We start from the raw sequence: 27,744 nt of genomic DNA on the forward strand, positions 1-27,744 counted from the left end.
TTTCTCTCAGACTTCTAGCCTCCAGAACTCTATAAAGAGAAGTTCCTGTGGTTTTAAACCCACCAGTTTGTGGTGTTTTTATGGTAGCCACAGGAAATGAATACACTCAGTAAAACCAAAAGACAGCCATGCTCAGACACATCATAATCAAACTGTTCAAAATTAGAAGAAAAGTTCTTAAAGCACAGACAGAAAAAAACAACACAGAATCAACAGGGGAAAAAGAAAATTTGAATGAATGTTAGCTTTCTCATTAGAAGCCATTTAGGCCAGAGGAGACTGGAGCAATGTTTAAAAACTGCTGGAAGAAAAGAACCATCTACCCAGAATCCAATGAGAATATCCTTCAGGAACAAAAATGAGAAAGACATACTCACATGAAATAATCTAAGAGACTTTCACTGCCAACAGACCTTCTCTAAAATAATGCTAAAAGAAATTCTTCAGAGAGAAGAGAAATTGTACCAGAATAGAAGGAAAGCAACAGAAATGGTAAATATTGGGTAAATATAATAGACTATTCTTCTCTTCCTGAGTCTTTAAAATTTATTTGAGGGTTGCAAGCAAAAACTATATTATGGAAAAATAATTGTATAATAATTATACATTGTCTGGTTGTGGTTTTTTAACATACATAATACATACAGTAACTATAATTTATATTATTAAAGGGGAGCGCTGTATGATAATAAGGTTTCTACATTTCACTTCAAATGGGAAAATACTGGTTTTAAATACCCCCCCAAAACTGTAATTCCTAGAGCAACCATTCCTCCCCTCCCCATATATACACTACACAAAGATACAAAATCACGATAAAATGGAATATTGAAAACATTCAAATAACCTAAAGTATGAAGGAAAGAGGAAACAGAAAAAAAAACCAAACACACCAAAGGGAACAAATAGCAAATTACACAATGCTAGACCTAAATCCAAACATACTAAATGTAAATGGTCTAAACATACCAATTAAAGACAGAAATTATTAAAATACATAAAAATGCACGACCCAACCATATGTTATCAATTAGAAACTCACTTCAAATAATTAAGTTAAAAGTAAAAAGGCAGGGCTTCCCTGGTGGCGCAGTGGATAAGACTCTGCCTGCCGATGCAGGGGACACAGGTTCCATCCCTGGTCCAGGAAGATCCCACATGCCGCGGAGCAACTAAGCCCATGCGCCACAACTACTAAGCCTGCACTCTAGAGCCCGCGAGCCACAACTACTGAAGCGCATGTGCCTAGAGCCCGTGGTCCACAACAAAGAATAGCTCCCGCTCACCGCAACTGGAGAAAAGCCCACGTACAGCAACGAAGACCCAACGCAGCCAAAAAAAAAGTAAAAAGGCAGAAGATATACCATGTGAACACTAATCAAAAGAAAGCTAGAGTGGCTATATTAATATCAAAGTAAACATGAGGGCAAAGACAATTACAACGTATAAAGAGGGGACATTACATAATGATAAAAGGGTCAATTCACCAAGAAGACAACAATCCTGAATGCAAATGCACTTAAAGACAGAGCTTCAAATACATGAAGCAAATAATTTTACATAAACTTTTCTAGAAATATCACATACTGTATGACTCTATTCAGATGCTATTGTCACAAACTATAATGATAGAGAACAGACTGGTGGCTGCTAGGGGTTGGGGATGGGGATGTGTGACTATAAAGGAATAATAGCATAAGGGAGCTTTTTGGGATAATGAACTATTCTACATTTGGACTGTGGGGTTGGTTACATGAATCTATGTATATATGTTAAAATACATAGAACTGTACACCAAACAAAAAAAGGGTCAATTTTACCATACGGAATTTTTTTTTTTTTTTTTTTTTTGCGGTATGTGGGCCTCTCAGTGTTGTGGCATCTCCCGTTGCAGAGCACAGGCTCCAGAGGCGTAGGCTCAGCCGCCATGGCTCCCGGGCCTAGCCGCTCCGCGGCATGTGGGATCTTCCTGGACTGGGGCACGAACCCGTGTCCCCTGCATTGGCAGGCGGACTCTCAACCACTGCGCCACCAGGGAAGCTCCCAGAAATTTTTAAAATAAAATTAAAGTGCAGAAAGAAAATAAAGAGAGCAGGTATGGAAATCAGATCCACTTGAATTTGAATCCTCTTTTTGCACTAGTTAGCAGCCTTGGTTTCTTCACTTGTACAGTGAATATTGGGGATACCTATCTCATAGGCCTGTAGGGAGCACTAGTAAGTAATTAGTAAGCATTTCTTATTCTTCTTAGCCTATGGCCTGATACTAACTGGGCTATAAATATGACCTGTGGCTTTATCCCATCATCATCGCTTTTCAGGGATCCTTTCTGTTATGAATAATTCCATCACTCATTTGTTCTGTGATGATAAATTAAACTGCAAACACAGAGAGGTGGAAAAATCTCAAGACTGTAAGATATTTTGATGGCTGATTTTGCCACTCATATGTAATCTTTGGCATATGATTTAACCCAGATTCTTGCCTTAGGTAACTTTAGTGCTTCAATTTCCATCACTAAAAAACTGACTAGTGATACTTTCACTCATGTATCAATATAAGCTTCTTCTGAAAATCAGAAAAAAAATAGATACAAAAGACATAGTCTAGAAAACAAAATATAGATGTCACACATTATCTTTTATTCCAGTAAATTCTAAGAACTATTATAATTATTTTGATATCTGGAACTTGGGCAGACAATTATAACAGGGTTTCTAATGATCAGCTGATCACTGCCTTATGGTTCCCCAGAGACATTTTTTAAAACTAAAGATTCTTGCTACTGAATCAGAGTTTCTGGTGGCCAGCAATTTTACTGTTCAATAATCACTCAAGTGATTTTTATGCACCTTAGAGTATGAGATCCACAAAACTAAGCAGCTGTTAGCTAGGATTTGATCTTTGTGTGAGTTGTATAGACAGACATTTTTTGTAATGGGATTTCATCTTTATGGTCAATCTTTCCCAACAAGATTTGCAGAATAAAGGAAAACAGAATCAGCTACTTCAGACCACATTGTTTACTAAGCAACTTCACTGGAGTTCTGCCTACAACATTTCAACATTTACTTGCATCACAGCAGTCAAGACCAGAGGGAGTCAAGCTAAGGTAATGACCCAACCTGGTGGTTCAAGAGATAGCCATGTCCCAGCACATGAATCTTTCCTTTCTCTCTTCTTCCCTTACACATTTTTTTGTTTTTTTTTGCTTTTTTCCCCAGTTTGATTCTCCTTTCTCTTCTCCTCAGTCTGCCCCTCTCCTTTTTAATATAGAAAAGTAACTAAAAAATATCTAAGTCCATTGACATAAAAACACAGCCAAGACATAATGTTGAGTGAAAAACAAAAGCAAGGTTCAAAACAGTATGCATAGTATGCTGCCCTTTATTTAATAAAGGAGAAAAAATAATTCATATTCTTATTTACCTAAAGACACTTTGGAAGGATAAATAAGAAACTAACAAAGGGGTTTCCCAGGTGGGCGCAGGTATGACCCAAGGGAGGGCAAGAGGCAGGATGGGGGTGGGATGAGATCAAGTATTGTCCTTGTACATCTTTTTATATTGCTTTGATATCTGCATCATGGAAATGTATTGCCTATTACCTAAAATACATATATTTAAAAGGAAAAAAAAAGAATATAATAGGCTTTGATGGAAGGCAAATCTAACTTCTGTTTATTTTTTTGCTGTTTATCTGCTCCATCCTGCCTCTTCTTGACCTTAGGTAACCATGCTTTTTTTAGGTTCTTCTGCATCTTTCTTATGTTTCTCTATGCAAAGAGTGGCAAATATTAGCATATATTATTTCTCACTTTCTTATACAAATTTGAGATAGTATACACACACTACTTTGCACCTTTTCTCATTTAATAATAAATACATTGGTGATTGTCCCTCACATAGAGGGCCTACTTTTTTCTCCAGAAGTATAATAATATATTGTGTAGATGTTTATTTAACCGTTCCCCAAACTGAAGGGTACTTGAGTTGTTTCTAATTATTAGCTATTGCACAAATGCTGTCAAGAATAATCTTGTAAAGACCTTATTTTGCATAAATAAGCATAAATTCCTAGACTGCAAGTTCAAACGTAAATGCATTTATAATTTTAATAGATATTGCCACTTGCCCCTCATAAAAACTGCATAGTTTTGTGATAGTATCTGTCTCTCCACAGTTAACAAAGCATGTTAACAAACATGTAGACTACTGCCAATCTGTGAGGTTAAAAAAAGTCTTATTGCAGTTTAATTTATATTTCTGTAACTGTACGTAAGGCTGAGCATCACTGAGCAAAAATATGTTTCTAAATCATCTGTATTTCTTTTTTGGTGAACTATCAGTTCACCAGACCTGCTACTTAATCGCTACATGAACTTCTATTCCCTAGGTCTCAGCCTTTTTTCCTATAAAATGGGAATAATGATAATAGCACTGATCCAAGAACTTTTGCAAAGATTAAATGCAATAAATAAAAACAGGTCAGCAAAGTGCCTGCCACATAGCAAGTGCTCTGCAATCTGTGTGGTCGTTTCTGTTCCCCCACTTTGTCTTTGTATTTTTCCTACCTCCTGTTACCCCTAAAAAAATAAGAGAAACAGAGAATTTATGGAAGGCTTGCTATGTACTGAGTGCTATACTAGGAGGTACATACAGCATTGCACAGAATCTTTTTAAGAATCCTAGAGAGTATTCTTAGAAGAGAAATGAAGGCTCACACTGGTTAAGTTTCTCATCCAAGGTCACACAGCTAATAGGAAGCAGTACTGAAATTCTAAATCAGTTATGTATGATTCCTAAGTCTCTACCTTTTCTATTATGTCATGTTTTCTTAAATACGAGGAATCAGAATGAGATGGAATTAGTTCTGGAGTATTACTGACATACTTACAGGGGTGTTTCTGTGTTTTCTGAGGCTAGCAAATCCACCTGTGGATGAAGACTGGGTTTCAAGTTGTTTGTTACAACAGGACTTGTAGAGCTGAAATCTAGAACACAAAATGTACTTATTGCTTGGCTCTAAAACATTTTGTCCATCAGTTCTGTTGAATTTTCTGCTGTTTTTTTTTTTTTAAAAAAAAAACACCAAATTAAGGAGATTGAGATAGTTCTGTCACCGTAAAATCGTGGGATTTCCTCAAACAGAAATTCAAAAACATCATTTATGGCAACTGGAAAGAGAGAAATTCCCTGCCATAAAAAGAGGATGTTGTAAAGGTAGCAAACATTATTGTGTTGGGTTTTCTAAAATCCCAAGCTGACTCACAATGGAAGGGATTTTATGTCTTACCCTGTCAAGCACAAAAGTAAAAAGCTATGGCATATATAGAGCTCTACCCTCATCTCTCCAAACTCTCAACTTCCCATAATCATGAGACACCCCAAAGAGAATAATTATTTCCACCCCCGCTCTGAAAATGCCTGATAAAAACTCAAGAAAACTCTGCAATATAATGGACTCCAAACATCCCACTGGTCTAAGCAAGCAGCCAACATTTTAGAAATGGCGTAAGTAATAAGAAAACCACAAATTGAGTGATACTGACTCTTCTGATTCTAAAAAATCCTGCTAACATAAAAGGAAAACAAACTGATTTTAATTTGGCAGAAAATTCTGGATTTCAGCATTTTTCATCATCTTTACTTTGTAATTTACCAAAACTCTTTGGGAAGGGTAATAGGAGACAACAAATAAGACAGATAAGGTAGGTAACCCTAAGCCTACAGTGCAACATCATTCATTTACCTTCACAGAAAACCATTAAAGCAACAATTGCTCTCACTTTATAAAGTAGGAAACTCTCTAAGGTGGGTGGCTAAGAGGTGCCAGAACTGGGATTTCAACTTGGACTTCTCTGACTCAAAAGCTTGTGATTTGCCCTCCACATTTCGCCATCATGAGGCCTCATAATTCCTGATTTTGTCTATATCCATCAAATATTCCCCTTCCTGATGCTATAGTATGGCAGAGAAAACCAAAGATAATAGTGAGTGGGTTCAGAGTAGGTTTAAGTATTGGCATGGAGCTGAACAAGCTCTATAAGCAGGCCAGGCGAATTTGTCAAAATACTAAGCCAGTGGGATGAGTTTCAAGGACCTCCTCCGCCAGACACATCCCATTCCTGTACTGGGTGTGACCTACCATTTGTCAAGAAGTACTTAAATCTCCTGATATAGTTCTCTGATATTCAAACTGACTTCAGTTCTTCTCAGGTTCCATTTAATCAAGAAACCAAGAGAACTGTTTCACATCAAGCTCTTCCACTGGTCTGAAAAGGCCCATGTGCTTATTTACTTAAGTCTGAAAGCTGAGCATTCAGGGTGCTGAGTTCTCCCAAAGTGGCCCTATGCATCAGAGGGCTGCGACTCAGGTCAAGGAGATCAGAGGACGGGGCAGAAGGTTCACTGGTAGTCTGAAAACAAAGCAAACAAAACACAATTTAGAAAAAACTATGTCAGGCAGTTTGTCACAGCTTTCTCCCCAGACTTTCCTTTGGAGAAAGGAAGATCCTATTTGGAAGTATCCTGAGAGAGAACTCTCCATTCAATAGACAATGCTAGTACTAATCACATCTCACCACTGACATGGGTCCCTGCTTAATTAGAGAATCTTCTTATGACCTCTTATCAATAACTCAATGAGTTATTAAGGCAGATATTCTACACTACTAAAACCACTCCAAATCATTAATGCATGTCTTCTCTTTTTTAAGACTTGTTTTATATAAGCTTTGCTCCTTGCTGTAGAATTCATAAAATTTTCAATTGTTTATGTTATAACAGTTCTATTTACTTACATTGGCATCTTCCCTCTCGTTCTTATTTTGCTCCAAAATCCTTTGTTGGTTTCGAATGAACCTGTTTGAATTAACAAAATGCAAGTATTTAAAAGAAAACAGATATGAAAATGCTATAATATTTAACAGAATTATTAATGTGCAAATATTTAGGGATAATCAGCCTCATCCCCAATTCCCAATAAAGTACTTTAATAACTTTTTCCCAGTTTATAAAAGTAATAATGCCTTTAAAGAAAACTATGAGAAAATGGACAAATATTACAAATATGAATAATTCCATAATCAAGATATGGTTCCTATTAATATTATGATATACTTCCTTCTAGTATTTTTTTCTGTAAGTTAATCTATTTTAAACTTAGTTGAAATTATACTTTACATAATTCTGTATTCTAATTCCATTATGTTCAGATCATTTTTCTAGTTATTCAGAAATACAGCTTATAGTGGTTGCATACTTAACCTAATGAATCACATATATAAATATTCTCCTTATTCTCAAATATTTGAGTTGTTTCTAATTTTGCCAAAATTATCAAAAATGATCATTTTCCATAAAATTCACATACAATTAACATATTTTCACTGTTTAATCTTCATTTTTATAAGACACTTGACACCTAACAATATTACCTTTTACAACTTTGTTTTAATTTTACATTGTTCATACACTGTGGGTAAAGGAGGAGCAGTTAAATAAATAAATAAGAGAATAGGTTTCAAAGAATAGTGAAGCTGAAAGCAGAAATCCAAGGCACAAGTGTCAGTATTATTCCTGAGTAGTTATAGAACCACACATATGATCCTCAGTTCTCCATCTACTCAAAGAGAATAGCAATATCTGAACCATTTCCTCAAAGTTATTCTCAAGGGCAAGATACAGACAGATAATACAGGTGGATGAATGTGGAAATGCTTTGCAAACTAAAAGCTGCTTTAGAAATACATAGTATTACTATTACGACACATTGATTCCATGGACCTAAACACTTTCAAGTCTAAAAGCTTATACTGAATTAAAACATGACTTAGGTTTAAGGATTTTCCCCTTTCTAACACACGTACTTCTTCTTCCACCTACTCATGGTATTGGCTTCCTGCATGCTAGCTAGTTATGTGCAAGGTATGAACAACCTTCACAAATCAAGCCTTGAGTAACAATTTCTGTTACCTTATTTGCACAGCTATTCCCTGGATGTAATGAGTGGAAACTTCTGGGGATTTTGGAATAGGGTGAATGTATTTTGCCTGTGGGATGGATGTGAATCTTTAGGGAACAGAGGGCAGACTGTGGTGAGCATGGTAAGTAGGATGATTCCCCTGCCAAGATATCCACATCCTAATCAATGGAACAGTGAATATGTTAGGTTAGATGGCATATGGAGTGAAGATTGCTAATGAGTGGACTTTAACAGGGAGATTATCCTGGACCACACAGATGAGCCCAGTGTAATCACAAAGGTCCTTAAATGTGGACGAGGGAGGCAGACGAAGGAAGCAAGAGGGATACAATGTGAGAAGGACCCGACCAGACAACTTTGGCTTTGAAGATGGAGGAAAGGGGTCAGGAGCCTAGAAAAGTGGCATAAGTTGCACAAGTTAAGGAAAAGATTTTCCTCCAAAAAGGAATGCAGCCCTGGTTCAAAGCTGAATCAGAAAAAGCTGTTCACAGAAATAACCCAGTCTCCTGATATCGAGACCAGATAAACACACATTCCCCCTTGGAGGAAGCTTTTAGTAAGTGGTCTTATGGTTTGTAATAGAATTCTCCAAAATGAAAACCATGAGTCAGCACTCTACTGAAAACCATATGGTTTTCCTTAGATATCTTCCCATTTACAAAGATTTATACCAACCACCCCCCCAAAAAGACCAAACAAACAACAAAAAAAACCCAAAAAAACGAAGGGCAAGGTTTGCTCAGTGGTAAGGGAACATGGTCCCAGGGCTCACATCCCTCCCTGGGTGCCCTGTCACCTCTTCACAGAACGGCCGCTCTCCCTGACAGTGAGACAGTGAGGGAAAGAACTTATTTTGCAGCTGTGGGTTTTACTTCCCTGATTCTCTTGGTTCATTCACGATGAGTGGGGAAAAAAAGTCTAGACAATAAATTAGAAGGCTCACTGGGACAAGAAGAGGAGGAGGACAAGAAATTAATATTTAATGTGCTGGCACCCAGCTAGGTGCTTTAATATACATTATCACATTTAATTCTTAGAAACAAACAAATAAAATAAACAAACCCTCTCCAAATAGGTAGTATTATCCTCTTTAATAAATAGGAAAAAACCCAAATCTTAAAAAAAGTTAAGCAATTTGTCCAAAATCATCAGTAAGATTTGAATCCGGACCTGTTCACCTCCTTCCCTTATGTCACACTGGTCCCATTCTTCATCTGTTGGTGGGAAATATGGCCACTAATTCCAGGGAATTCTCGACAGAAATGGTTCCCCTAAGGGTGTCTTGAAATGTCACTGTAACTAGGAGGAAAACCTCTGATATTCAGCAGGTAGGGGCCACATAAGGGAAAACTGCCCTACCCAAAATGCCAATACAACTCTTATTTGAAACAAGGATCTAGAAAAAGTTTGGGGATCTCAGAGACTCCAGAATTTCTATGCTAGGAAGGCCTAGGTACAGGTTTGGAAAGAGACCAGGAGACTTGCCTGAAGCTATGTTTGTATATAGCACTTCTCATTAAGACTGAGGAGAAAGCCACCTGTCAAGCGAAGCATGCTGCCGCTCTTTGGGGCCGGGTTCTAGGTGCCAGCTCTCTCCCCAGGCCTGTTGTGCCTTCCCATAGCTTCACAACCGTATGTGCTCTTACCTGCTCCTGGTTTAGTCAACTCCTCCTCATCCCATAGTTCTCAGCTTAAATGGTACTTCCTCATAGAAGCCTTCCTGTCCTTTTTCTGACCTGGATTAGGTCTGGCTGTTACTCTCACTAAACAGACCTCCTATTCACTGCATTTATTTCACTTTCCAAGTGTGTATATTTATATATATGATTGAAGGTGTTTTCCTGACTATAGGCTTGACTATAGATTACAATAGGTTATAAAACTATTACTTTGGGGCTTCCCTGGTGGCACAGTGGTTGAGAGTCCGCCTACCGATGCAGGGGACACGGGTTCGTGCCCCGGTCTGGGAAGATCCCACATGCCGCGGAGCGGCTGCGCCCGTGAGCCATGTCCGCTGAGCCTGCGCGTCCGGAGCCTGTGCTCCGCAACGGGAGAGGCCACAACGGTGAGAGGCCCGCGTACCACAAAAAAAAAAAAAAAAAAAAGACTATTACTTTGATGAATGAATAAATGACTTGGAAACAACTTAAATGCCTAATAAGTGAACTGTGAGAGAAACGTGGACCATTATGCAGCTATTAAAAATAACGGTTTAGCCAAAGCATTTAAGAACATAGGATACACAAATACTGGTTTTACAGCAAAGAAAATCAAGGGAGAAACAAAAGTATATGTTCTTTATATGATCACGACTATAAAAAAGTTTAGAAAAATACTAAAATGTTAGAAACAAAATTATGAGTACAGTCGACCCCTGTATCCACAGGTTCTGTATCTGTGGGTTCTGCATCTGAGGATTCAACCAACCTCAGATTGAAAATATTTGAAAAAGAAAAATTCCAGAAAGTTCTAAAAAGGAAACTTGAATTTGCCAGGAACCAGCATCTATTTACATAGCATTTACATTTACTAGGTATTATAAGTAATCTAGAGATGATTTAAAGTGTACAGGAGGATGTGCACAGGTTATATGCAAATACTACACTATTTTACATAAAGGGCTTGAGCATCTGTGGATCTTGGTATCCTTGGGGGGGTTCCTGGAAACAATCCCCTACAGATATCAAGAGATGACTGTGTTTAAACTTTTTGCCTTCATACTTTTCTGAATGGAATTTAGAAAAAAAATCTGTGTTCATATACAGATTATCCTCACTGGCTACTCTGGTTTTGTGTAGACTATTTTCTCCATATAAATATCCTCCTCTCTTCTCTTTACCATTTCCATGTTGTTCTCCACCTCAAACTTAGGGTAAACCTCACTTTCACTACGACTCTTTGTTTATAGCATTGGTCTATTTGAGAGCTTACGCATGTGCTCAGTGCAGACAACATTCCGTGATTAAGATCCAGGCCCTGCTCACAGGGCAGTACGTGAGCATTGCTTACACTGCCCGTGAATGCCCCTCACACTGCTCAGGCACACGCTCATTCCTGCAAGCCATATCACACACTCCCAGAAGAGCAGGACCAGGATTCCCTATCTTGGGAGGAAGGCAGCCATGTCCAGAACTTGTTCCTGATCTTTCTGAGTGCTCACCTATAGGCACTCTAAGAACACGGAGTACCTGGAGGTTAAACTAGCACTGGAGGAGGGTCGAAGAGGGCGTGACACTGCTCACCTCTCATATCCAAGGATGGCGTTATTCAAATCCTCATTCACCTGAATTAGTTCAACAGTGACATCTTCATTCTCCACCACTACGAGCAGGTCCATGATCCTCTCCTGCATCTCCCGACCTGTCTTATAAAGTTTCTGTCAAAGAAGGAGAGAGATTTCTTCTTCAGTGCTAAAAAAACAACTGATTTGCCAATCTGTATACTACTGTGACCATCTCCACACTGAGTCACCTATGGGAGATTACCAAAGTATTTAACTATGGACAGCTCATCCTTTCTCTATGAAGGATATCAGAACAATATTTTCCTCTAAAAATCAAAATGGGCATCATAAGGACAATAATGTACATTGCATGTAATGCTGGACTAGAAATCAGAAGTGGTGTACAGGAATTCTAGGTTTACTACTTATTAGCTGTGCTGTGTTAGGAAAAAAAAAATCACTTGTTTTCTAAATCTGTTTACTCACTTGACAAGTGAAAAATATACTACTTGCCACATCTACCTCAAGGGGTGACAGAAAATCAAATGAGGTGTATAATGAGGAACTATATAACTATAAAGAACTACATAAAACATAAAATGCTATTGTTGTTATTTGTGGTAATAGAAGAAAGTAGTTAAAATGCATTTATAGCAGTATAATTTTCTTGTTATGTTTTACTTAAACATGTAACGTTTACAGTTACAACAGCACATTCCAAGGTAAACTGAAGCAGGATTAAAAAACTAGTCATCAATGCCATTTTTATTTGGACTGCCTGGAATCACTGTATTACACAAGACTCTACTCCCCAAACCAGCTTTTTCTCATAAGCATCAGAGGCACCTACAACAGACTTACTGACTCAGAATTGCCTAGGCTGAGAGTTTGGGAATTTACACTTTTTAACAAGCATCTCAAAGTGTTTCTTATGTACACTGATACTTGAGAACTGCTATCTTACAACTTACTTTCTCTTAGGCAAACCTCCAGTAAGCCTGCGGAGCATAAAACTGGTATTAATATTCCTTCAAACCCACCCTGGCTAGAATTTGTCCATGTAATAATACATTAACATCAGGCAAGAACACAGGGAAGCTCCCCTTTCAAAATGAAAGCAGCAGAACTTGCTAAATCACAGCACTATTACATTATCTGATCTTTTCCCTCAAGAAAGACAGACTTAAAAAAAAAAAAAAAAGACCTGCTGAAAAACTTACACTTCACAAAACCATTTAGAATCTCAAACAATCTATCACAAGATTTCCAACAGGAAATCTCTAAATAAATAAACCAAACCACTACTAGCTGGCATTTAGACTCAGAGGTAAAGGCTACCATACCTCCACAAAATCTTAACAGAAGTATTTAGAAGACAGAAGAAAAGGGAAAGGAAAAAAAAAAGTGAGACAGACAGATGACAGACTCTAGGTTTTCATACTTGCACTGTGCAACCAGAAAAACTGTCCCGGTTCCTAATGATGTGGTCACTGTCTGCAGCAGTTGACAAACTTTTTCTTAAAGGTCCATATATTAAATATTTTCTGCTTTGGAGGCCACAAAGCCTGTGTTGTAACTACCCAACTCTGCCAAGGTGAGAGTAACCACACACAATATGTAAACAAATGGGTGTGGCCACATCCTAGTAAAATTAAGTCAGGTGGTTGCTAAATTTGAGTCACTTATGGTCCCCTGGTAGAGCACAAAGAGAAAAGACTTTGGACTCAGTGGACCAAAGGTCTCTCCCATCTACATACGGGATAACCATATCTGATACGGGATATGGTTAAAACTTAGCCTCAGTTTACTTTTTTATCTGTAAAACAAGGATAACAACCATCTTTTAGGGTTGTTGTCAGAACAGAAAATGATGCGGTTGAAACCACATATGGCACACAGGGTAGTCAATGAATGTATTATGGTTACCTAAGGAGGTGTCCCTAGCAGCTTAACTAGCAAACTAATATTATACATTCCTGGGACTTCCCTGGTGGTCCAGTGGATAAGACTCTGCACTCCCAATGCAGGGGGCCTGGGTTCGATCTCTGGTCAGGGAACTAGATCCGGCATGCATGCCACAACTAAGAAGTCTGCATGCCGCAACTAAGACCTGGTGCAGCCAAAATAAATACATATATATTTTTTTTAAAAAAGGAAAAAACTAAGAAGCATTTGGTTATAACCCCACGATGAACGAGAACTTTACCTCTGTTCTGTGTTAGTGTACAGAACAGTTCTCCTCCTTGCTCACTGGCAGCCTTGCTAGAACAATGGCAAGATCAAGGAAATACAATGGCTGTTAGATGCCTGTGACAAAAGTAGAAAGTAATCTGAAATGAATTTGCAGCCAACGTCAACAGCCCCCGGTCACATGAAGACTGTCCCTTTGCCCTCTCAAGAGACAGATGGAATGGAAACATGAAAGGGGCACCACATTTCTCAGCAGGTTTGCAAAGCAGAATTTGAAAAACCTCTTCAAAAGCCAGCCCACTCTGATCTCTGCAATTGATGTCTGTCTCAGAGGAGGGCCAAGCCACCTGGAAACAGCACAGATCAAGTACCATGGACCAAAAGGATGGGTCAGAAGTTCCCCACAGCAGGCACCTGCAGGGCTGTGGATGTGGGGAGCAAGGGGGCACGAGTTAAAATACGGAGGAACAGCTGCTGGTGCATATGCCCATCACAGAGGCCCTGGAATCGCCTCCCTTTACACCATATCAAAGCCCAGGCAGGCTTCTGAGCTAAAGTGATTCTAACAATCAATTCAAACGTCTTTGGAGCAAAACAAAAAGGAGCTCATTAAGAGCTTCCTCTTCTGACATCCAGATGGCTCCCACTCTTTCGCAGAGCATTCAGGAATTAAGGAAGAAGATTCTTCCACACTTTGAACTTCAACTGCAATTGTCCCACATTCACCAACACAGGGCAACTCAATAAAAAGAAAAACAAAAGTATCTGAACATATTCCTTGAAAAAGTAATAAAAGGAAGGAATGTGTTTGCTTAACAGCCTTCTCTGGAAATAATACCTCTGGCACTACTGCTATTACACATCTCCTCTTTCCCAGGACCTCCTACCAAGACAGCAAGAGACCCCGAGAATGTCCCTATATACTCAAAACCAAAACTGCCCCCGCTCACCATGAAACCAAACATTCCTCAGCATAACTTGCTCATACAGTTTCTTCTTTCTTTTACAGGCCTCTATTGAATGAATGACAAGTTAACAGTTAACATAATCCTCCAGAAAATCATTAACTTCCAACTCTTTTTCCCAACTAAATATTGTAAACATCTTCAGTAACTCCTTAGCCCTTCTTTTGCCCTAAATCATTAATTCTTCAACAGAGGATCAATCTATTCAACTTAATACATTTGATAAGCTCACTCAGTACACAAAACATACACTCTAAATGTGCATAGCTGTATGGATTTATAAGTAGAGGTCTTGGTTACTGCCTTCAAATTGCTTCCACTCTAGCTCAGGAGCTAATATATACCCACATGAACAGACAATAGGTTAGCCACCTATGCTAGGAAGTCAGTCCTGGGTTCAAAATGAGAAACAAGTGCTATACTGGATAGAACACAGCCTCAGGAGGACAAGGTTCCCACTCCAGCTCCATCACTTGCTTGCCGCTGTGTGGACAAATCATTCCCTTTCTGAATATGTAGCCTCATCTGTAAAGGGAGATGGTCTTAATGGCATTGAAAATCCCTTCCACTCTTAACACCTTACAAGTCTCTGAATGGGAAAGACAGTAAGAGCGGTCAGGGCAGATGACTTTTTATTTTACTCTCAGGTTTTTTTTTCTCACCTGTTACCAATTATTCTCACAGGACCAAATTTTAGATTCACATGATTTGAAACTTCTCTAATAAGTTAGAGTAAGGCTTTTTCTAGTTGTGCTTTCAGAATTGGAGCTCACTTTATTCTACAGAAGACTAAAACATTCTCTTCTTTCATTGTCCTTACTGCGTCTAGGCAAAAACAAGACTAAAATGGGAGGTGAGCCACTCACGGTAAGAGTACGGTGATTCAGAGACAAGTACACAACACCTAGAAAACAAATGCAAGAACGTGCAGCAACATTTCATTACTGTGACCAGAACAGATACTTTTAACTCATCGCAATACTCATAGACTAGACGTGGCCTCAGAATCTTCGCACACCACTCTGGCAAGCTAAAAGAAATCCTGTCTCTGCCCCTAATGAAGTTCAAAGTCCAGGAGCAACATAGTGGTTGGGAAAGGTGTCTTTCACCAAAATAGTTTCATTGCCTAAGAATCTAACAAAGAGAAAGGAGCTCTGAGAATAAGCAGGGCTTCGGGATCTAACCGCTCGGCACGGATTGGAGGAACAGATAGGGGATTCCACATAAGTATACCAGATTTCAGACAGAAGGAAACAGACAATGCATTTCAAATAAACAGAACAGCTGCCAGAAGGTATGCGCCAACAGACAAAACAGGAAATGCTTTTAATGTTAACAAACTGCATATAAGACTGTGATCACTGGTAAAGTATATGTACAAGAAGAGCCGAGAAATTTTTGAGCGGAGACTTTTCCTACCGGCTGCACACCTTTCTTTTGCCTTCCAGATCCACCATCCATACTTTGCCCTGCTGTGTGCCCTGGAGGCTGGCCTGTAGCGGGCATACCACCAGGTCCCCTGCCCTCTAGCTTTTGACTGGGTTCAGCCCACAGGATGCACGGGGAGGAAATGGGAGGGCGAAGGAGAGTGAGGTCTGGATATTATCTTCATTCCTTCCACCAAAGGCACCACTACTCTCAAGGCTGCCTTCCTCATATTCTGCCCATTGGGTTCTGGCAAGTTTCTTCTTGCCTATTTCTGCCTAGGGGTATTAGCTAATAGCCCAGGGTAACAAACTTGCTCCTGTGGTTTCTCTGAGCCCTGTGGTACCTCACTAAATAAACAGTACCTTGATTAAATTATTTTCAAATTACCCAAATGGAGCATGCCATCTGTTTCACTGATAAGCCCTAAAAGGCATGAAAACAGAGCAATTTAAATAGTATGATACCAACACAGGGATAGACAAACAGATCAAACCAAGAGAACAGCCTCTGCAAAGACATCCTTGCACTAGAATAAAGAATATGATAAAGAGGTATTTGAAATCAGTGGAGAAGGTATAAATTGTTACTAAATGTTATTTGGACAACCAGCCATATAACTGAAAAAGATCAATGAAGGGAAAATCTCTAACTGATACCAAGGATAAAGATTTTAATTTTATTTTTTAAATTAATTATTTTTGGCTGCATTGGGTCTTTGTTGCTGCTCATAGGCTTTCTCTAGTTGCAGAGAGTGGGGGCTACTCTTCGTTGCGGTGCGCAGGCTTCTCATTGAAGTGGCTTCTCTCGTTGCGGAGCATGGGCTCTAGGCACACGGGCTTCAGTAGCTGTGGCACGTGGGCTCAGTAGTTGTAGCTTGCAGGCTCTAGAGCACAGGCTCAGTAGTTGTGGCACACAGGCTTAGTTGCTCCGCGGCATGTGGGAACTTCCCGGACCAGGGATCAAACCCGTGTCCCCTGCATCGGCAAGCAGATTCTTAACTGCTGTGCCATCAGGGAAGTCCCAAGATTTTAATTTTAAACCACATAAAATCAAGGGAAAATCCATTAATTTATTAAAAATATTTTTGTTGAATGATTACATAGTGCAGCACTGCTCTGGGAGCGGAACCTGAGCAGTAAACAGGACAAGGCTTTGAAGCATCCATTCTAGAAGGCAAAGACAGCTGCACAAACATGCAGGAAAAGCATCAGTGTGCTGGGCAGAGAATGAAAAGGGGGTGAAAAAGAAAGTGATGACTTTAAACTGGGGAGCCAGTGAAGACCCCTCCGAGGAGGTAACATACTAAGTTGGAATGATGAGAAAAAGCTGGCCATTAAAAGACAGGGGAAGCATGAGAGTCAAGGGTGAAACAGCTCCCCGACAAGAACGAACTCAGTGTGTCCAGGGAATAGGAAGGTGGTCGCTGTGGCTGGACCAAGGACACATGAGCTATGGAAGGAAAGGCGGGCAGGAGCAGACTGGGAGAGGTTTTTGTGGCCAGAGTAAGAAAGTTGGGTTTTATTCCAAGTGTAATGGGAAGCCACTGGAGGGTTTCCAGCAAGGAGCAACATGATCTGGTCTACCTTTTAGAAAGCTATAGAGATGCTCAATATCATTAGTTATTAGGGAAACGCAAATCAAAACTATAGTGAGATACCACTTCACACCTACTATGTAGCTAAAAAACTCCAGAAAACCACAAGTGTTGGCAAGGAAGTGGAGAAATTGAAACCTGTGTGTTGCTCGTGGGAATGTAAAACGGTGCAGCCACTGTGGAAAAAAGGTTGGCAGTTCCTCAAAAAGTTAAACATAGAGTTTCTATATGACCTAGTGATGCTACTCTGAGGTATATACTCAAAAGAACATAGGTATTCAAACAAAAACTTATACATGAATGTTCACAGCAGCTATTCACAATAGCCAAAAGGTAGAAACAACTCAAATGTCCATCAACTAATAAATAAATAAATAAATAAATAAATAAATAAATAAATAAAATATAGTATACCCATACAATGGAATATTGGGCCATAAAATGTGCTACAGCATGGTTGAACCTTGAAAACATTATAGTAAGTGAAAGAATCATATTTTATGATTCCATTTATATGAAATACTCAGAATAGGTAAATAAATACACAGAAAGAGAAAGCAGATAACTGGTTGCCTGGGACTGGGCAAAGACAGGAAGGGAGAGAGATTGCTTCATGGGTAGAGGGTTTCCTTTGGGGATGATGAAAATGTTTTGGAACTAAATAGAGGAAATGGTTACACTGTGAACATGAATTCCACTAAATTGTACACTTTAAACTGTAAACCTTAAAGTGATTAATTTTATGTTTTAACATAAAACTTAATGTTTTAAAATGTTTTAACATTTTTATTAATATTATGTGAATTTTACCTCAATTAAAGAAAAAAAAAGCTATATATAGTTCTTGATTTTCAACACAGCACTGTACTCAATATCTTGAAAATATTTTGACAACAAAATACCTAAAAATATTGGATACGATATAAAAGTATTTTAATGTGCATGCCTAACCTTTCAAGAAAGGATGAGAAGTCCTCAAAGGCTAAATCCAAATAGGATCCAAAGATATGAGAGGCAATAAAGGCACAAGGGCCCGAAAGGCACCCATCTGTCAGTCTCTAATAACCCTGAGAGGCAGGAGACAAAGCCTGGGGCCCGAACAAGGTACTGAGATACAGCTGGGACATCTGAATGGCTACGACCTATATACGAAATAAGAAATATACATATTGATCTTTGCCCCCCAGTGCTGACAGAGTTCCTAAATCCCTTGGAACTTCCTGGGTGATAGGAGCATCTTTTGTTCTGATGAGGCAACTCTTGATGGGCTCCTGGATGGGGGCTGGTCAACAGAAAGACTAAAACATGATTAGAAGCTTGGAACTTTTAGCCCTATCCTCTATCCTCCGGGTATGGAAGGGAGGCTAGAGATGACAGTTAACTGATCATGCCTACTTGATGAAGCCTCCATAAAAATCCATAAACTTTGGGGTTCGGAGGGCTTCCAGTTGGTGAACATACCCATGTGCTGGGACAGAGGTGCACCTCAACTCCATAGGGACAGAAGCTTCAGTGTTTGGGACCCTTCTAGACCTCACCCTTTGTACCTCTTCACCTGGCTTTTCATCTGCATCCTTTGTAACATCCTTTATAATAAACCACTAAATATAAGTAATTGTCTCCTTGAGTTCTGTGAGCCATTCACGCAAATTATCAAACCTGAGGAGAGGGTTGTGGGAACCCCCGGTTTATAGCCTGTTGGTCAGAAGTATGGGAGACTTAAACTTGCAAAGGGCATCTGAAGTGGGGCAGCCTTGTGGGACCGAGCGCTTAACCTGTGGGATCTGATGCTAACTCTGGGTACTTAATGTTGGAATTGAATTTAATTTTAAGACACCCAGCTGGCATCAGAAAATCAGTCAGTGTGGGCAAAAAACCCATACATTTGGTGTCAGAAGTGCTGGTTGTGAGTAGTACAAAAAACAAAGTTTTCCTTTTGTTATATAAGTTAAAAAGTTAGAAAAAGCAGCTCAGCCCCACAAAAGAAAACGGCAAGGAGAAGGAGAAGCCTCACCTTTAGAGGGAGAGAAGGAAACTACGTATTCTTTCTGAGAATTCTAACAGCCTTTCTGCATTATCATCTCTAGGGATGAGACCCTCTGCCTTCAAAGTTTAAAAACCCTAGTGAGTGTTTTTCTTTTTTCTTCTGATTGCTGAAGTCCCATGTTCTCTTGGAAACCACAAGTTATTTGAAGTCCTTTTTCTCTGGTCTTATTAGTGACACTGGAAGTTCCCTGCTCCTGGAGGTATAGTGCTGGGACAGCAGAAGACAGACTCATGTCCATGTGAATGCCTAAGGCCCATCCAATCTCACTCTGATTCTGAGGTTACTACAGGCTTCTTCTGAGGAAAGTCACACTGTAAGGGCCTCTTTCTTCTGGAACTGTGTGTACCTCAGTTGGCTGATCCCACCTACATTACTGGACTCTGAATATCCTCACTCTTCTGGTCCCCTCCTGTAATCCTTGGAATTTATTCTTATTTTCATATTTTGTCTGTCATTTCAAAGGGGTTTGGGGAAGAGGAGGTAAATTCTTTTAACAAGCTAAAAGAAAAAAAAGTGGTTATTAGCTAGTTTGGGGAAAAAACAGTGTCTGTTTCACAACTATCACAGTGGATTTCAGATACTTTTAGTACTTCTTTACAGATAAACTCTGAATGCCCTGTAACGCTCCTGGGTACTCAATGCCTCCCACCTTGCCCACTACCCCAACTCTGATGACCCCCCACCAGGCTCATGCTGAAGCCTCCAAAAGCCCCTGCGGTTACATGGGGAAGCTAGGCAGGAAGCCAGCGTTATCTGGGGGCCCTAACTCCACTAATCTGTAGATGTTACAACAGGGGTCCGCAACCCCCAGGCCACACACTGGTACCAGTCTGTGGCCTGTTAGGAACCGGGCCGCAGAGCAGGAGGTGAGCAGCGGGCAAATGAGCGAAGCTTCATCTGTATTTACAGCCACTCCCCATCACTCGCAACCCATCGCTTGCGTTACTGCCTGAGCTCCGCCTCCTGTCAGATCAGTGGCGGCGTTAGATTCTCATGGGAGGACGAACCCTACTGTGAACTGCTCACGCAAGGGATCTAGGTTGCCTGCTCTGTATGAGAATCTAATGCCTGATTATCTGAGGTGGAGCTGAGGCAGTGATGCTAGTGCAGGTGAGTAGCTGCAAATACAGATTAACATTAGCAGAGAGGTTTGACTGCACAGAGACCATAATAAATCAACTGCTTGCAGAATCATATCAAAACCCTATCAGTGAGTGGAAAGTGACAACAATCTCAGGGCTCTCACTGATTCTGCATTATGGTGAGCTGTATAATTATTTCATTATATGTTACAATGTAATAATAATAGAAATAAAGTGCACAATAAATGTAATGTGCTTGAATCATCCCGAAACCATCCCCGCACCAGCCCCAGTCCCTGGAAAAATTGCCTTCCACGAAACCGGTCCCTGGTGCCAAAAACGCTGGGGGCTGCTGGTTTTACACAGTTGCGAGAAAACCTCTGAAAAAGTACAAACTAAAGAATTACTTTATTTCTCCATAGTCTGTCTTTGCTGGTTTCATTTTTAGATTCCATCACCTTATTTTAGATTGACCATAGTTGGACAGGATATTGTGATAGAAGAAATATATATTTGGTCTTTATCCCCAGTACCTAGCACAGAGCTTCTAAAACCCTGGGAATTTCCAGAGCAGTAGGATGAGAGAAGCATCTTTCGTTATTGATAAGAAGCCCCTTTCAACCAAGCCTGAGTTTATGCTAATGAGGTAACTCTTGGAGGATGGGGGCTGGCTGCCAGAGGAACCAACCCTGTGATTAGAAGGTTGAAACTTGCAACCTCCAGGAAGGGGAGAGGGACTGGGGGTTGAGTTAGTCACCAGTGGCCAATGATTAAATAAATCATGCCTCTGTAATGGAATCTCTATAAAACCCTAAACTACTGGGTTCAGAGAGCTTCTAGGTGGTGAACACACTCAGATGCTGGGAAGGTGATGAACTCCAACTCCACAGGGACAGAAGCTCCTGTGCTCAGGACCCTTCCACACCTTGCTGTATGTATTCTTTGTCAACAACGGAAAAATGTCACCTGCCATATCAGTAAACAAAGGATGTTGCAGCCATCAAGCCATCACATTACAGCCTCCCCGACGGTGAGCCCTGAAGGAACTCAAGATAGAAACAGGATGCCCACCATCTAGCAGTCAGCCTCTGCAGCCACCCCCCAAGAGTGTACCCTGAGGAAAGTGAGGATGAGAAAGCACAGGATGCTGGCCCCAGATAGCTGAGGTGTATATCAGAGTAATGACTTCAGTGAGCCCAGACTCCTGTATCTGTGCAAACATAGAAAAGCACTAAATTCTTTAACTTGAGATATCTGGTTTTCTTTCAGTAACAGTAATCTTTTGATGTTCCAATTACCTGGTCTTTGTTAAAAAAACTCCTATATATCCTGGCTCCTCCCTTACTTCTTCAGAGTAGTACCTTAGAGCTATCTGAGAGGCTGTGTCTTGGGCTTAAGTCTTCAGTTTTGTCCACCGAATAAAACATAATTCAAAACCTTTAGGGACTTCCCTGGTAGTCCAGTGGTTAAGAATCTACCTTCCAATGCAGGGCACGCAGGTTCAATCCCTGATCGGGGAACTCAGATCCCACATGCTGTGGGGCAACTAAACCCACACACCACAACTAAAGAGCCCACACGCCACAACTACTGAGACCATGCACTCTGGAGCATGCGTGCCACAACTAGAGAAGCCCGCTATGAAAACCCAGCACAGCAAATAAAAAAACAAAAAAAAACCCACAAAACTTTTAGGTTGTACTTTTTTCACTTGACATCTTCATCTGGCTATCATCTATATCCTTTATAATGAACTGGTAATAGTAAGTAAAGTGTTTCCCTGGATTCCCTGAGCCATCCTAGCAAATTACTGGACCTGAGGAGGGGATCACAGGGACCCCCGATTTGACTTGTAGCCAAAATGGGACAGAAGTGTGGGCAACCTGGGTACCCACTACTTGTGATTGGCTTCTGAAGTGGGGGCCGTCTTGTGGGACTAAGCCTCTTAACATGTGGGGTCTGTGCTATCTCTGGGTAGCTAGTGCCAGAATGATTTAATGTGAGGGAAAAAACTTCAGACCTGGTGTCTGAAGTGTTGTGAGCAGAGAAATAGTTTTCTTTTACAAGGTTATTTAGATTACAAGAAAAAGTTCAAATACCTGTCAAAAGAATTTAAAAACAGTGCTCCCCGCACCAGCTCTCTATCTGTTACTAACAAAACGCGTTAAGGGAGAAAAATAAAGTTACACATTCAATAGGTTCCATAAACAAACTGACCTGGGGCCAGAACCATTCAACTGGAATTGGCCATGAGTAGTGTTCTAACATTGATTTACAGCCCAAGTCTCTTTACTATTCAAGGCAACACACAACCCTAACCTCTGGCATCAAAACAGCAACCAGCAAATCAGCATTATCCTTGCAAAATTCAACCAAACATCTGTACCCAAAGACTTGGACACAAAAAGGCATTTCAGTGCACTCCACGATGGCATCAAATAAAACTGGATGCGCATATTTGAATGGGATGTTTCAGTGTACATTTTACTGAAGGATTGATTGTTTGCCATAGATAGATAAAAACATGAGAGAAAAATCCTATCACTTCATTTGAGAGCTCTGAAAGGCTGGGAAGACTGTGTGGAACTAGGAACATTGCCATGTCCATTTTTGAAAAATATTATCTGCCACATACCCTTTTACTTTGATATTTACTTTTTAAATTTTAGTTTAACATGCTTGTTAACATCATGAGTCACAGAATTTATATCTGTGAATGCCTTTGATTGTGGATTTTTTAAAAGGGATTACTACACAGGAACTCTATAATTAATTTTCTTTTTAATCTCCTCATAACTTGGATGTATAAATAAAGAGCTAAGCTCTTATCTTAGCTCTTCATTATATATATATATGTATAGAAACTAAGTTCAATGATAGTAAATGACTTGCCCAAGGCCAGGAACCATAAGAATCATTAGCAAAATGATATAACGTTCCTAAGTAAAATATCTTAAAAATAATATACTTAAAACCACTGATCCAAAATACTGATTTATTTCTCAATGAATATTACTCTGATGTTCTATAGGATATTAACAGATACTTAGCAACTAGAGATTCTTTAGTCAAAAAGTCTGTAAATTTTGGGTTAAAGACTCTTTGCACAGATGCAAAAATCCTCAACAAAATATTAGCAAACCAAATCCAACAACACATGAAAAGGATCACATACCATGATCAAGTTGGATTCATCCCAGGCTCACAAGGATGGTTCAACATATGCAAATCAGTCAATGTGATACACCACATCAACAAAAAACAAGACAAAAACCACATGATCATCTCAACAGATGCAGAAAAAGCATTTGATAAAATTCAACATCCATTCATGATAAAAACTCTTGCCAAAGCGTGTAGAGAGGGAACATATCTCAACATTATGAAAGCCATTTTATGACAAACCCACAGCCAACATAATACTAAATGGTGAAAAGCTGAAAGCCTTCCCAATAAATTCTGGAACAAGACTAGGATGCCTACTCTCACCACTTCTATTCAACACAGTATTGGAAGTCACAGCCAGAGCAATCAGACAGAAAAAAGAAATAAAATGTATACAAATTGCAAGAGAAAAGGTAAAACTGTCATTATATGTGGACAATAGGATACCTATATAGAAAACCCTAAAGACTCCACACAAAAACTATTAAAACTGATAAATGAATTCAGTAAGGTAGCAGTATACAAGATTAATACACAGAAATCTGTTGCATTTCTTTCACTAACAATGAAATATCAGAATGGGAAAGTAAAAAAAATACTGTTTAAAATTGCATCAAAAAAAAACAGAACAAAACCTAGGAATAAGCCTAACCAAGGAGATGAAAGACTTATATGCTGAGAACTATAAAACACTGATAAAAGAAATTGAAGATGATTCAAGGAAATGGAAAGATATCACATGTTCTTGGATTGGAAGAATTAATATAGTTAAAATGGCCATACTACTCAAAGCAATCCACAGATTTAATGTGATCCCTATCAAATTACCCATAACATTTTTCACAAAATTAGAATAACCCTAAAATTTATACAGAACCACAAGAGACACAGAATTGCCAAAGCAATCCTGAGGAAAAAGAACAAAGCTGGAGGCATAACCATTGGAGACTTCAGACAATACTACAGAGCGACAGTAACTGAAACAGTGTGGTATCGGCACAAAAACAGACATATAGATAAATGGAACTGAATAGAGAGCCCAGAAATAAACCCACGGTCACACCTAAATAGGTCACACCACACCTACAGTCAGGTAATCTTTGACAAAGGAGGCAAGAATATACAATGGAGAAAAGACAGTCTCTTCAGCAAGTGGTGCTGGGAAAGTTGGACAGTCACATGTAAATCAATGAAGTTAGAACACTCCCTCACACCATAAACAAAAATAAGCTCAAAACGGCTTAAAGACTTAAACATAAGACATGACACCATAAAAATCCTAGAAGAGAACACAAGCAAAACAGTCTCTGATGTAAATTGTAGCAATGTTTTCTTAGGTCATTCTCCCAAGGCAATAGAAATAAACAAATGAGACCTAATCGAACTTACAAGCTTTTGCACAAAAAAGTAAACCATAAACAAAACAAAAAGACAACCTACAGACCGGGAGAAAATCTTTGCAAACAATGTGACCGGCAAGGGCTTAATTTCCAAAATATACAAAACAGCTCATACAACTCAATAACAAAAAAACAACCCAATCAAAAGACATACATTTGGCCAACAGGCACATGAAAAAATGCTCAACATTGCTAATTATTAGAGAAATGCAAATCAAAGCTACAATAAGGTATCATCTCACACTGGTCAGAATTGCCACCACCAAAAAATCTACAAATAATAAATACTGGAGAGGGTATGGAGAAAATAGAACCCTCCTACACTGTTGGTGGGAATGTAAACTGATACAGCCACTATGGAAAAACAGTATGGAGGTTCCTTCCAAAACTAAAAACAGAGTAACCATATGACCCAGCAATCCCACTCCTGGACATATATCCAGAAAAGATGAAAGCTCTGATTCAAAAAGATACACACCCCAATGTTCGTAGCGGCACTATTTATAACACCCATGACATGGAAGCAACCTAAGTGTCCATCAACAAATGAATGGATAAAGAAGATGTGGTATATACATAATATACACAATGGAATACTACTCAGCCAAAAAAAAGAATGAAACAATGCCATTTGCAGCAACCTAGAGATGATCATACTAAGTGAAGTAAGTCAGACAGAGAAAGACAAATATTATATGATATCACTCATATGTGGAATCTAAAAAACAGTCCAAATGAACTTACTTACAAAACAGAAACAGACTCACAGACGTAGAAAACAAATTTATGGTTACCAAAGGGGAAGGGGTTGGGGGAGGGATAAATTAGGACGATATATGAAATATATCTACCATATATAAAATAGATAATAAGGATTTACTGTATAGCACAGGGAACTATATTCAATATCTTGTAATAACCTATAATGGAAAAGAATCAAATAAAAGAATATAGATATATACATATATATGTATTGATATAACCGAATCACTTTGCTCTACACCTGAAACTAACACAACATTGTAAATCAACTATACTTCAATAAAAAAAGACTCTTAGAGCCTTTACTATACTAATGAACTTTTTGACCCTCCAAGAGGAGAAATACAGTAAACAATTGGTTTTGGAACTTATTTGACCACAGATGTCATATTCCCCACATAATATACAACGTAAGACCAGTAGGAAATGCTGTCTTAAATTGTTTCCAAGAGTTGTGTCTTGCTTCCCCCAGAATTTGTCATCTCAGTGTTCACCAGAGGACTCTTTCTAAAGTTTTACCTGGTTATGCAGTCCTTCAGCTTATATCCCTTTAATGGCTTCCTTCTGCCACCTGGGTTAAGCCCACTCAGGCATAGCATATCAAGTCCGCAATAACCTGGGCAGACCAGATCTTGCCACCCTTCTCCTGGAACCTGATGCTCCCAAGCTGTGGTTTAAAAACACTCTGTGCACCTGAGGGATACCACAAACTCAAATCCATTGATAGTGGGTGGGGGGTGGCAAGGGGTTCCTTGAGGGGTGTGTCTGACTCCCTTGTGGTCTCTGGAGGTAGGCTTGCATAGATATAACTTGAGAAATGACCTGTTTTTTTCTTTTTTTTTAGATCGTTTAAAAATGTAAAACCCATTCTGAGTTCACAGACAACCGAAGCCTGCATATAACCCACTGGCCACAGCATGCTGACCCCTGGATTAGAGGAAAGCACAATCCAGGACACTCAAGACTGCCCACAATGAGTACTGCCACAGAACATGGAAGGAAATGAAGGATGCTCCATGACTAGAGACCGTGGAAGCCAGAAGAAGACAGTATGAGGGGCAGCTAACAAACAGCTGAGGTACGGTAGTGAGACAACTGGACAAGACAACCTGTGCTCACGCCTCTCTCCCCATGTGAGACCAGACAGCTGAGGCAGGAGCATCTGTGTCTAGGTGGGAGCAATGCTTGGGACAGAGACATAGGGTACTGTTTCCAGTTGCTGGTAGCAACCAGGAAAAATAGGAAGCATATAACTTAGAAGATCAGCTACCAATATAACCCACCCAGCATCATCCCGTGCCAATGCTACGTACTCTGAAAACAGCAGCAAACACAGAAATACTCAGAAATAGTACTAAGAACAAGCTGCAGTAACAGTGTTTTCCACTTGGCATGGGCAAGGTGGGTCACAGAAATGCAGACGAGCTGTCAGGGATCTCACACAAAAATAAGCTCACTATCACCAGTCTATCCAGATACTTGAGAAATGAAATGAAAGAGGTGATGAACAAAATAACTTGTACCCAAGGAAAGAGAATCCACAGAGCAAATGGAAAAGCACCTTTAAAAATAATTACTATCCTTAGAAAGACAAAAGGGAAAAGCGTATCCATGAAAGAACTATTATAAAAATTGAAATAAATTTTTAAAATAAAAAATTGTTGAAATAAAACATTCATTAGGAGGGCCGAATAGACAATCTGATGTTCACATTTAAGAGAAATAATACATAAAATTGAGAAGCTTTGCTAGAACTACAGCGTAAAAGGAAGAAGAAACAAAACGTTTATAAAAGTTGAGATAAGAAAAATATAACTGACAGTTTCATCATCTAAATCATGTTCCATACAAAGACAGAAAGAATACTAGAAAAGAAATATCTGAAATAAGGCTGAGAATTTC

At 39.4% G+C, this 27,744-nt stretch overlaps 1 protein-coding gene across 1 annotated transcript in view; it reads right to left on the reverse strand.

The window, feature by feature from the left end:
* The window catches only part of TOM1L1 (target of myb1 like 1 membrane trafficking protein), a 52,189-nt gene that overhangs the window by 9,123 nt on the left and 15,322 nt on the right, over nt 1-27,744 (reverse strand). Inside the window, exons 8-11 of the mRNA XM_082861054.1 lie at nt 11,229-11,362; nt 6,803-6,863; nt 6,301-6,418; nt 4,897-4,993 (exon numbers count right to left, since the gene is read on the reverse strand). Coding sequence (XP_082717180.1) covers nt 4,897-4,993; nt 6,301-6,418; nt 6,803-6,863; nt 11,229-11,362 — 410 coding nt within the window. The remainder of the gene's footprint in view (nt 1-4,896; nt 4,994-6,300; nt 6,419-6,802; nt 6,864-11,228; nt 11,363-27,744) is intronic.

This window comes from Leucopleurus acutus, assembly GCF_964270905.1.
Source record: "Leucopleurus acutus genome assembly, chromosome: 19".
NCBI classification, from domain to species: Eukaryota; Metazoa; Chordata; class Mammalia; order Artiodactyla; family Delphinidae; genus Leucopleurus; species Leucopleurus acutus.